This window comes from Perca fluviatilis, chromosome 9 (genome assembly GCF_010015445.1).
Source record: "Perca fluviatilis chromosome 9, GENO_Pfluv_1.0, whole genome shotgun sequence".
NCBI classification, from domain to species: domain Eukaryota; kingdom Metazoa; phylum Chordata; class Actinopteri; order Perciformes; family Percidae; genus Perca; species Perca fluviatilis.
This window is the reverse complement of record NC_053120.1, coordinates 35,586,260-35,599,686: the sequence shown is the minus strand read 5'-3', so window position 1 is coordinate 35,599,686 and position 13,427 is coordinate 35,586,260. Positions and strand designations below refer to the sequence as shown.

The 13,427-nt window shown below is 39.9% G+C and overlaps 1 protein-coding gene across 5 annotated transcripts in view; it reads left to right on the top strand.

Moving 5' to 3' along the window:
• Nucleotides 1-13,427, top strand: part of szt2 (SZT2 subunit of KICSTOR complex) — a 165,818-nt gene that overhangs the window by 51,892 nt on the left and 100,499 nt on the right. For all 5 annotated transcript variants that reach the window (XM_039812482.1, XM_039812483.1, XM_039812481.1 and 2 more), the window contains 6 exons: nucleotides 2,013-2,151; nucleotides 3,126-3,261; nucleotides 3,643-3,763; nucleotides 3,956-4,108; nucleotides 8,642-8,744; nucleotides 10,765-10,879. In XM_039812482.1, coding sequence (XP_039668416.1) covers nucleotides 2,013-2,151; nucleotides 3,126-3,261; nucleotides 3,643-3,763; nucleotides 3,956-4,108; nucleotides 8,642-8,744; nucleotides 10,765-10,879 — 767 coding nt within the window. The remainder of the gene's footprint in view (nucleotides 1-2,012; nucleotides 2,152-3,125; nucleotides 3,262-3,642; nucleotides 3,764-3,955; nucleotides 4,109-8,641; nucleotides 8,745-10,764; nucleotides 10,880-13,427) is intronic.

Genomic DNA, 13,427 nt, shown 5'->3' with positions numbered 1-13,427 from the left:
CTACACTTTATAATTTATGACATCACAAGTTTGACATTGGCCACATTAGCCAGCTCTGACTGGGGCATCCTGAGGCGTTCTCAGGCCAGGGTGGAGATATAATCCCTCCACCTATTCCTGGGTCTTCCCCGAGGCCTCCTCCCGGCTGGATGTGCCTGGAGGTGCCCAGGGGGCATCCTTAACAGATGCCCAATCCACCTACTGGCTCCTTTCCACGCAAAGGAGCAGCAGCTCTACTCAGAGTTCCTCACGGATGACTGAGTTTCTCACCCTATCTCTAAGGGAGCCACCCTCCTCAGGAAACCCATCTCAGCCGCTTATACCCTGGATCTTCCGTACTCTACATACTATACCAAAACAATACATGACCCTTAAACCCTGAATATGATAAAATCGTTTCTACATGTTTTGCTGAGAAGCAAGATTGATTTTTGCTCAAAAATGTTCCTATGAGTGGCGCCTGGATAGCTCTCCTAGTGGAGCATGTGCCCCATGTACAAAGGCTCAGTACTTGTCGCAGCGGCTGCAGGTTCGACTCCGACTTGTGGCCCTTGGCTGCATCTCATCCCCTTCTCTCCCCTTTCACATCTTCAGCTGCCCTATATAATAATTGCCTAAAATGCCCAAAAAATTAGCTTTAAAAAAAAATAAAAAAGGTTTTATGACCATATAAAATGTGAAGTACTTTCCCACATTACTGTACAGGGAACATTCACACATCCTTATATTTGAATTTTTATAAAAACTTTATCTAACATTTACAGTACAGGCCAAAAGTTTGGACACACCTTCTCATTCAATGTGTTTCTTTATTTTCATGACTATTTACATTGTAGATTCTCACTGAAGGCATCAAAACTATGAATGAACACATGTGGAATTATATACTTAACAAAAAAGTGTGAAATAACTGAAAAGATGTCTTATATTTTAGATTCTTCAAAGTAGCCACCCTTTGCTTTTTTTGATAACTCTGCAAACCCTTGGTGTTCTCTCAATGAGCTTCATGAAGTAGTCACCTGAAATGGTTTTACCTTCACAGGTGTGCTTTGTCAGGGTTAATTAGTAGAATTCTGTCCCTTATTAATAAAAAAGCAAAGGGTGTCTACTTTGAAGAATCTAAAATATAAGACATGTTTTCAGTTATTTCACACTTTTTTGTTAAGTACATAATTCCATATGTGTTCATTCATAGTTTTGATGCCTTCAGTGAGAATCTACAATGTAAATAGTCATGAAAATAAAAAGGAAATGCATTTGAGGTGTGTCCAAACTTTTGGCCTGTACTGTATTTTAAAAAAACGCCAGGAATTGCTATATGCTAAGTGTGCAATGATGCCGGAGGCTTCGGAGCGGACATCAGGTCCAGAAAAATCAGAAGCTTGTCATTAAGAAACACAAATATAATGAATAATGAAACAAATATCGAAATAATATGAAATGCCTGTGTTTCATTTTTCAGTGGAACTTTATTCCAATGGCAAAGTTTCCTTTTTCCGTTTAGGTTCTGTTTTCAGCGCCAAAATTGAATGTCACTGTCATAGCTCAGTACTAGATCTGCTAGAGATAAAGCTCAAGGCACATGATTAATTTTATCCAGAGATGTTAATGTCGAAGCTGCTTGTAAATACTATAATTACTAATTAATAATCTATGGTCTGTTGTGTACATTTATGACTACCAGAATTGGAGCCTGGTAAAGTCACTTCAGTCTTAATAGGTCCAAAGCTCAGACTGTAGAATACAAAACTGTATCATTCATTATTATTTTTCAGTTAATTATTATTAGTAGGTATTATTAACACAAGAATGTGCAGCCCTAATAGTAAACCATGTGGTACACCACTGATTGTACTGCATGATACTCAATTACAAAGCGTTTCAAAGACTTTACTGACATTGATAAATCATGCTGCAGAGATGAGAAGCTGCTGTTACCAACCTGTACAGACTTGGCATGACTTAAATGATGACGATAATGTAAATTATGTTGTTTTGCTTTGTGTTTGAAGGTTACGATGGCGGCAGCAGTGACTCGGAGTGTGAGAGCCCCACCCTGGATGATCAGGAGGGTCAGTCACCGCTGATGCCCGACTTCTGGCTCATTGTCAAGATTCAACAGGACAGAGTGAAGGTCTACTCCCATTCCAGGTGAGACAACCCTTAGACCATGCTCAAGCACACCAATTGATCCTGCTATATGTCTTAACATAGTGAAATAGGCAGCTGTGGGGTGCTTTACGAGCAGGCTCTGGCCCATAGAATTTCTAGAGATTCCAGAATTCCTGGTGCAATTCGCAATGGTATATAGCCTTGTTCTTTAATGATCATATATTGAGCATTTTAGGCTTTTTGGCCTTTTCCTGTTATTGTGTTATATATTCTTTTGTGTGCATGCTTTAGGTTTACAAAGTGAAAAGCCCAAAGTCTCACCCCAAAGGGACTATACCATCTCCAACAGAAAACACTGTTCTCACAACTGCTCCAAACAGCTTCACTTGTAATAGCCTTTTGTTAGAGACGAAAACATTTTGTAAAGATTGAGCAAGTAGCGCGCTGCAGGCAGCCTCATACTCTGCTTCTGACTGGCTAGGAGTCTTTACCTAGCTACTGCACATGTGCGACTCCCAACAAAGATGGAATAAAAGTGTGATGCCTCACTCTGTAGCTAAAACGGAGAGCTCAACACACAGGGTGAAAAGAGGAGCTGCAGCAAAGTGCAAAAATATGGTGTTTTTTGAAAATTAAACCACGTAATCTATTCTGATATAACCTCTAAATACAGTTATGAACCTGAAAATGAGCATAATATGAGCACTTTAATCTCAGAAGTAATAGAAAAGTTTACTGCAAATCCCTCCTGTATTTAGCTACTGTGTTACAGGCTGAAAATTCATCATTCATGTCACTTTAAACGTAAATGTAATTTGCTCTCAAAGGAAAATATTTTTTCCTTGCTGTGAGTGACTACAGTGACTTCGATATGAATTCCTTAGTTATTGAAATTGGGTACTGAATGATGAGGCATTTTTCGATACTCAGTCCTAAAGAGGCAATTCGGTCGGTGCCTAAAAAGTATTGATTTTGGCACCCAGCCCTACTGAGGATTTGTCATATTTTTGCAGGTGCTTCACAGAAGGCAAAGAGGCCAGTGCTGAGGTGTTGGAGAAGAAGGAAGAAGAGCAGGAGCTGCCTGAATACTTACACCTGCATCAAATGGTGGTCAGGAAGATCAGCGAAATGTGCAGAACAGTCAATCAGGTAGCTACATCACAGATTGGCTGCAAACGTTACTACAAATGTTTTACTAAATCTAAACTAAATCTTTACTAAATCGTACAACAGAAGTAGCATTGCCATTTCATGACCATATTGAAAGGAGCATAGTGATAACTAAACAAAACTAAAACACCTACATCACTACAGTCCTATTGACAGTCTGTGTTGCTTGTGGAGTGCTTTTGTGTGTGTGTGTGTGTGTGTGTGTGTGTTTTATCTGTCTTTTGATGTAATAATAAGATGCACTGGTCCTCTTCATTTCTGTCCAGGTGACTATCACAAAGCAGGGTTTGTCCACTAGTTAGGGCTCACTAATTGTGCAACCGTGGCTTCGTCTGTGTGTTTTTGTGTGTGTGTGTGTAGCGTATGCTGCTGCAGGACCTACACGACAGCCATGTGTGTAACTCTCTGCTGGTGGCTGAGAGTGAGGAAGACATCTGGAAGAACGAGTCTCTCTACAGGCAGAGGCTCAACACCTCCGACGGTAAGTCAGCAGAACAGATAGTTTCCTTTTCTTCAGGTTTTTGAGATTTCTGTGTGCACCCCAAGACAAAGTTGTGTGTATGAAAGGATGCTTTTAGTAATTTGGCTGAAAAGACACTTAAATGTATTCTTTTGATAGCTCATATTTACACCTGACCCTTATGTTTTTTTTTTATATTTCACTCTGACACAGATTACAACACAGAGGAGAGCTACCCGGCCCGAGACTACCTGGCAGCCACCATGCAGTTCATCCCCGGACATTTTGCCTGTGACGTGGTGTGGAGCACAATCATCCACATTCACCCACGCCTTAAGATGGGACCCAGCAACGGGGTAACCAGGGGTGAGTGGCAGATCTGAACGCTTGTGTTCCTATATATGGTTGACACTCACAATGACTCATCAAATCTGTGCAAGTTATTGGAATATCAGAATCCTACGTATTACAGTTAGATTATTCACTTTGCTGAAGATGACTCTGAAAAAAAAGATTAATATGTTAAATTGAAGTGAGTGGAGCCTAAGTCTGACATTTCTGTGAGGAGTCTGCTCTTCTTTTTTTCAATTCAAAGAACGTGAATAAAAAGCACTCTATAATATATATATATATATATATATATATGTGTGTATATATATATATGTGTGTGTGTGTGTGTGTGTGTGTGTGTGTGTGTGTGTGTGTGTGTGTGTGTGTGTGTGTGTGTGTGATATATATATATATATATATATATATATATATATATATGTGTGTGTGTGTGTGGTATGGTATATATATATATATAAATATATAAATATATATATATATATATGTATGTGTGTATATAGTATGTATGTAGTGTATATATGTATATATGTATATATATGTATATATGTATATATATATGTGGTATATATATGTTGTATGTATATGTATGGTATAGTGAGGAGGAGGAAAGTACATATAGTATTATATAGTGTGTATATATATGTATATATATATGTGGTATAGTGGTATATGTATATGTATATATATGTATATATATGTATATGTATATATATGTATATATAGTGGAGATTGCATATACAACACATATGTACAGCATGCAACATACATATATACTTGCATACATAGTATATGTATGTGCATAATACTACAACAATATTAGTATATATATAGCATAACCAGCTATATATACAACAACAGTGTATACCATACATACAATGTGCAATATACATGACACATGTGTATATACGTATATATTACGTGCATACATACACATGCTGCATACGTAATGTTTATACAGTATACATACGTGCAACATATTACATAACCATACACACAGCAGCATATGTATAATTATTACATAGTATGTACATAGTATACATATTACAACAGTATCATACTATTACATGCATGCATACAGCAGCATATACAATGCAACATATACATGCATGCATACATATTACATATACATATTAGCTGTACGTATTATTACATACATAATGTATATTATTATTATGCATATATTACATATACATACATAATATGCATTACATATGTATATTATGTATTACTATTATACATATACTAATATTACAGTATTACATGTGCATATATACATATGCATATTATTATTATTCATACATATGCATATACATACATGTAATGCATATTATTACATATTCATACATATACATACGTATTATTATACTACATACATGTACATATTCATATTATTAGTATATACATACTTATTATATCTATATTATTACAATGCATACATATTCATATACTGCATATAATATATGCATATATTAGTACATACAGCATACATCATATACATACTGCATATATATATTAGTACATATACATATGCATATTACATACTACATATATTATTATTATTAATATTACATATATACTTATTATTAGTATGTATTATAAGCATATACATATATGCTATTAGCATATTATATATTGTATTCATATATATGCATATTATATATATATATGTATTACAGATATATACGTATATATATATGTGTCATATACATATATACATGTGATATATTACATATATATTAGGCATATTATATATATAGCATATTATATATTACATAATATTGGAGAGTATGTACTTACATACATGCATATTATTATTAGAATGCATATACATACATATGCATATTACATACGTGTGTGTGTGTGTGTGTGTGTGTGTGTGTAACATTTATAATAGAAAAGGTAAAAAGAGAGAAAGAAAAATCCAACATCACACACAGGGTCCAGTCCACTGCTACAAGATGGTCATATGTATTGTCACATGGAATCCATTAACAGTACAGTGTCTTTTTCGACGAGGGCCCGGCTTGGGCCAGTCCCATACAGATGGCAGCATTAATGTAGAGTCCAATGGTTTCTGTGATAACAGAATCATGGATGGAATTGTGAAATTAAGAATAAAAAAAAAGACATAAGACAGATTCCATAGGGCCCTACATTACATTAAGTCAGTGCTAAAAGCTACCTGGAGATTTAAGAAATACGACTACGTATGTCTAAGTTTCCAATCGAGCCGCCCCGCTGTAACTGTAGTTTAAAAAACATCTTTAAAATATATCAAAAAACATTTTCCAGTGGCATAGACCTGTGGGGGCAATTTAGGCCCAGAGGGCCACCAGGCTTGCAATACACTGGTGGAAACCCTGCAGTACTGTGGCACTCCTTTAAGGCACACTTGATCAATTACATAAAGAAGCTACACTCCTGCTTTTATGCAGCCCTTATGAGGAACTAAGTAATGACAAATAACAAAACGTGGTGCACCATTAACGATAGCCTTCCATGACCCATACATGAGAATAGTAACTAGAAGTAAAACCTTAACTGAACACGCCCCCTGTTTCCCACGATAATAGTGCCACGACACAAGTCCCCACGTAACCCCAAAGACATTACAGTAACATAGCCGGGAAAAGGGGAACACACCTGACCTGGAAAAAAAAAAAAAAAAAAAAAAAAGTCAAAACGAAGTGGGGCCTTAGCTGGACAGGGAGCGTGCGACCCTGCCCAACAAGAAAGACAGGAGCAGCGGGAAGCAACACCAGCCATAAACCTTTGAAAAACATTTTTCCAGTGGCATAGACCTGTGGGGGCAATTTAGGCCCAAAAAGCGTAAAGCTTCACAATACACTGGTGGAAACCCTGCAGTACTGTGGCACTCCTTTAAGGCACACTTGATCAATTACATAAAGAAGCTTACACTTAAGCTATAGCCCCCATGAGGAATTCTAAGTAATGACAACAAAACTGTTGGTGCGTCCACACGATAGCCTTCCATGACCCATGAATAGTAATTTCTAGAAGTGTTCCAATTGAACACTGTCTCTGTTTCCCACGATAATTAGTACCAAATGACATGTCCTTTCCACAATCCTCAAAGACATTACAGTAACATATGCTTTCTGGGAATTTATTAAAAGAACTACCACAACCTAAAAAAAAGCAAAACTAGAAGTGAGGGCCCTTTGGTTGGACAAAAGCTTGTAAGACGATCCCTTACCCAACAAAAGATTAAAAGCAAAAAAGTGAATGACCACTAGCCACAACAATGCAATTAAGGCTGGTTAGTGAACAACAAAAAAAAGTGTGGTTGCGGCAAGGAAGCTTAGTGTGGAATTGTGGATAGACCGTGGGGCAATTAAGCCCAGAGGGGCAAAGGCTGCAACATAAGCGAAACCGCAGTACGTGGCACCCTTTTAAGGCAATAATGACAATTACATAAAGAAGCACACCCTCTTTAAGCCCCATGAGGAACAAGTAAGACAACAAAACAAAGTTAAAGGGCCCATTACGGAGAAGGCCTCCATGACCCACATGAATAGTAAAGAAGGCCAATAAACACGTCCGTTCCCACGATAATAGTACAAAAACAGCCCCACAATCCTCAAAAGACATACAGTAACAAGCCGGAAAAGGAACACACAACGGAAAAAAAAAAAAAAGTCAAAACAAGGAGGCAGTGACAGGAGCTGTGGTGATCCCTTGCCCAACAAGAAAGATTAGAGCAGAGGAAGACCCACCAGCCACTTACGCAGAAAGGGGCGGTAGTGAACAGCAGGAAGGGAGGGGGGCACGGTGCAGCAGTGGAATGCATGGGGCTGGCTTAGTGAACAGCAGAAGCGAGTGTGGTGCACGGTGCAGCTTAGTTGGGGTACTTGCTAAAGCTTTTCACAGGGATTAGGTGCCAGAAGTTATTTCCAAGGAGCTTTTAGCTACAAAGCCCTTGTTCTAACATTCACATTAATTAACCACGTCTCAATTTATTGTTTTGTTTTAATGATGATAGCCTCCCATTGCCAGACCTTCCTCCAAAGCGCTGCAGAGGAAAGTCTGGCTAGTCTACACAGCATTCCACGATAGGAGAAAAACGTGCTCTGGTTTATTGGCCATTTCTTTAAACCAATCACAATTGTCTTGGGCGGCGCTAAGCACCGGACAGAGCCACGGTGCCTCTGCAAAATAGCCTCGGGAAGGAACTTGTTTTGGTGGAACGTGTACGTTCAAAAGTTGTCTTAAGTCGTGCAACACAAAACTCAGATTTGACAGATAGTCTAGCTAGCTGTCTGGATTTACCCTACAGAGATCTGAGGAGCAGTTAACCATAGTCCTCAGAAATCCACCGAAGTTTAGAACGCCAACACAAAGGAAGAGGAAGGTGACGGACATCTTGCAGAAAATGAGGGACATCCTGTAGAATTTCCAGCGGCATCTGAACAATCCCGGAAATGAAACGTCATCGATATAGAGTAATATAGTGATGATCCTCTTGAAATGAATAGATTTATGTCGCAAACCTGCTAAACCTGTCAAAATGTTTTTGTCTCCCTATGGCAGCGATCCAGGCGCTGCGCTCTGTGCTCAACTCTTTCTGTGTGGTCAACAGGAAGAACATGTTTGTCTACCAGGAACGTACAACCAAATCAGTCTTCTACCTCAGGTTAGACTTTCTCATCATTATTCCATCTTCACTTCCTCACTGGATTTCAATATTTCCCTGCTAGGGTTCACACTTTAATTCAATAAGTTTTTCAGCATTTTCAACCCCAAATTCACTAAAACACAACATCTCATAAACCCTTTTACATGCAGTGGCTTTGGGAGGGCTGTTGCAGCACAGCTCACCTGCAAACTTTACCCTCAAAGGGAGACAATGAGCTTTGGGGAACATTTTCCATCAGCCTGCAGGAAGGGAAAATACACCCACAGATGTTCTCAAGGCAGCAATATTGTTAAAAGGAAATCAAACTTGGGTGGAAATTGATCTGCTGTCAAACACGGCCTTGCGATTAAACCGAATTTCTGGACGCCCCGAGCCAGATGGCGGAGCTTCCGTATAATAACTGAGGTTGGAGGGAACAGTCCCTGCTTACACAGTTCACAAATCATTACACAACTTAAACAAGACTGGGCTCAACGGGAAGTATCGTGGGAGTGAGCAGAAGGGAGAGTAAAGATAGGACGTTAGACATTTTTATTAAAATCTGCTTAGATATATAGGAAATATTGGATAGGATAAAACAACACAATGTAATCCTGCTACATAAAACACATTTGTTGTTAGTTTCACTTGTTCTCATTTTCAACAAATTGCATAATGAGAATTCAATAGAAAATTTTCTGTAGGCTGCCACTTAAAAAAAGCCAAGTGACCGTACTCTGATCCAATGAAAATCACAACTGTCAGATTTACAGCACTCTAGCCCAATGGATTGGATTTCAGGGTGAGCCGGTGCCACCCCGTGCCCCCCTCCTAGCCTCTGGCACTAACACACGTAGCTAAGGTCCGTCCTATTAACTGGAGCAGTGAACAATGTTTGCACTGCATAAGAACCTTATGGGATGGGAATGACTCGTATTCTACGTATAAGTCAAGTCATCAGGTGTTACCAGGGAAACAGCGTTATCCCTTACATAATATCATGCCGCTGTAAAGACACACAACTAATCATGTGGCATTGTCGACCACTTTATGTATACATTATGTATGATGGGGCTGTTCATTAAGCAACATTACCAGTTAGGTCACTAAAGTAAATTGTGGTTGTTTTCAGGATTTTCTCTTTCATAATGGAGGTTAAGCTCAGTTCCTTAAACTAGGTTTATGGTCGCCGCTGTGATCCCAGCTTGAGGCGCGCCATGAAATGACGTCACAACAGCTGCCGTGGCTGTGCACCTCAACATTTTTGTAACTGGTCGGCTGGGAAGAGCAGCTTACAAACATCTGTGTGATTCTTCATGTACAGACCACAGAGAGTCAAACAGCCTTAAATATCTGGTCAGAGAGAGACACTACACTGTATTTTTAATAGAAACATCTCCGTTACATTTCTTCTTCTTTTTTATTTTTTTTACATGTAATGTAAATGGCTTTAGATTTGTAGTCCGACATGCTCTGTGTTGTCTTTATGACAAGTTTAATCATGGTTAGTAAACCCATTTAAGCCAGGCTTTTCACAATAAACCCTGCTTCTTTAGGTAACCCTCTTGTGGTATATTATGGGGTGCTTAGTTCAACTTGTACACAGCAGCAGTGTAAACCCGTAAGGACCTGTTCTATGTCACAATTTGACCTTTTTTTTCTTGAGCAAACTTGACACAATGTTTTTAGCTGCCATGCTGCCTTTGGCTTGTAAGATCTCATCAGTCTTTGGTTTTCAGTTTCTAAAAATGATTTACTGACTAAGTGCTGTAATTTCCTTCTTTGGCGTGACTTTCCAACACTTTCCTGGAAACATTAGTACATTAGTGAGTGTGGCTTTCAGATAGAAAAGGTAGGAAACACTGGGGATGGACAAAAAAAAAAAGATAAGAGAGGACAGGATAGCCAGTGGGTGACATTTGATATAAATGGAAGAAGATGGAATTGTTCCAAAACTATCATAAGTACCTGACCTGATTACCTGCTAAATCACAAAGACATCAACTTCCTTACCTGTTGCTTGTGTTTATCTTTCCAGACTTTGTGAAACATCGCTAACAGGGAAATACTCAGACGTAGATGGGAACCTCCACATGACTCGCTCCATTGGGCTTGCTAGGAGTCAAGAGCCCTTGTTTCCAGAGGAACCTATGGTAAGTAACCAAATTGTCACGTAGGTAGTACTATGTCTGTGTTCACGGTATAGTCTTTTCTCCTTCAAAATTTTTGGCGGTCCAATCAGCGAACAGAGGGAGTGGCTGAGAACGATGACGTTGAGGCTGTGCGCTAGAGTTGAGGCCGTGCGCTAGAGTTGCGGCGGAGAAAGATGCGAGCAAGCCATTCGGTCCGTTGTGGCAACGCCGCCGAATATCCAGTTATCCAATATCAAGTTAAAGCCAGAGCAAGAACAATCTTTGCTGAGTTTTAGTTGGTGGCCATGATGTTGTGCCCCGGTTCGAGTTCGGGGAAAAGTTTGATTTTCCAGCTCGCTCTGTTAGTGGTGAAGGAGTTGGCTAAGGCTAACGCTAGCGATGCTAATGCTAATTGTCTTGACGGTCTCCCCTCTTGTTGCCCATGCGCATGACATACGTCACAACTAGAGATGCACCGATAGACCGGCCGGTGACCGGAGTTGGCCGGTTTTCACGTGCTCGGCCATGACCGGCAGTCTGACATATGCCGATTTCACGCCGGTCAACGCTACAATTAACTGACATCAGTTATACTAGTTACAGTTCTCAAGGACGCACGCACACACGGACGCGACAGCACAGTCTCTTTTTCCTTTCTCTCAAATTTTCGTTTCGTGTGTCGCGCCTACCCGCTTGCGCTGTGAAGCGCGTGTCCGCGCTATTCTCGCACATGTATAATGAACCGACAAACTCCATATTTTGCAAATTTAAAGCAATAAAGTTTTCTGATCTTGTCAGTCTGAAAACAGCTGTTTTTATGTTCAAAGTCTATAGGAAAATATTGCCTGAAAACATACTATGTTTGTTTGAATAAAGGGAGCAGATATATAACTTAAGAGGAGAGAACATGTTTAAAAAACAAATGGTCTGAACAAACTTTAAAATGAATACCATTTCGGTAAAAGGGGTCGACTTGTGGAATGGTCTCACCGATGATGTTACATGTGCCTCTTTTGTGTCTTGATTACTCCTCCCTCTCTAACTGTTGCACACCTGAGAGTAATTAGTGCTCAGGTAGAGTGGGGGAGGTGATAAGAAGGCGAGTGGAGAGCACATGGCAGAGCACACTGGCAGCACACCAGTGAGGAGTTGTCTCCTCATCTTCCTTTTTCTCCACAAGCAGGTCTGTTATTTTCCCAACCTCCATGCACATTTAGGTGCTGGAGTTTTGTTGTTTTAGTTTATTGTTTTAGTTTGGGCTGGAGATTTCCGGTAGTTCAGTTATTCGTTCTTTTTGTTTGTTCTAGGATTAGTTTACCCTTTTCAGTTAGTTTAGGGGGAGACGCGGGGAGCGACGGCCCACTGCGAGGTTGGTCCAGCGTCTTCCCATCTTTTGTTCTTTTTGGCCGGGGTCTCCAGTCCCTTTTGTTTCTTTTTGGTTTGTTACTTTTGGGAGTCTGCATTATTTAATAAAGCTTGTTGGATTATTGTTAACATGGTGTTTGGCATCCTTCTTTTCATATATGTTGCATCCTCCATTCCCTTTTGAGCCTTTGTTTCTTCCTTTTAATGGAGGCCGTAACATATTTGGGGCCTCGCCGGACATGCGTATGAATGGTATTTTGTAGGCTTTGTGGTGTGGTGGAGCGTTGATGGCTTTTGTTTTTTGCCTCAGCGTGTAACTGTGCATTTTTGATTTTTGCCGCAGTTACTTGCGTCGGTAAACTGTATCATAGTTTTTCCTCTCTTTGTGTTAATTGAAGTGTGGTTTGACACTGAGGAAGTTACTGCGATACTTTGTGTTGTTTGCCGTGTTTTTCACATTGCCTACCTTTTTTTTGTGTGCCGTGTTGCTGATTCTTGCACACGTTTGGATGCCATTGATTTTGGTGCTGCTGCTCTTTGAGTTTTTGTGTGCTGTGACAATTTTCGGGCGGTATATTTTACCAGCCCGTTATTCTTTCTCTGACTTGGCAGGGGAGGTTTTTTTTGCGTTTGGTCCTGACAATGGTGTTTAATGTTGATGACTTTGTAGCACAACCCAGCCTTGATAAGTTACATCCTTGTACAAAGGAGGATTTGGTTGTTGTTGCCGATTATTTTGGTATCGTTGTGACTAAACAGGCGAAAAAGAATGTGCTAAAGTCCGAGTTGGTGGCTGCTTTGATTGTTAAAGGGGTGTTGCCTTCTGACACTGGTGTTGCCACCATGAGTTCTCCTTCAAGGAAAGATGACGCGGAGGTACATCTCCGTCTGAAGGAGGTAGAACTTGAAATGCGTCGCTTGGCTGTAAAGGAGAAGGAGCTTGATTATGAGCTGCAATCCCGTAAAATTGAGGTTGACAGACAGGTGCGTTTGAAGGAGCTTGACATGCAGGAGAGATCTTCCCCCTCATCATCCATGGTGCCACATGAATTTGATATTAATAAGTGTATTCGTTTGGTTCCTCCCTTTGGTGGGATGGATGTGGACAAGTACTTCATTTTGTTTGAGCGTGTCGCAAACACTTTAAAGTGGCCCAGGCATGTTTGGCCACTGCTTTTGCAGTGTGTGTTCACTGGCAAGGCTC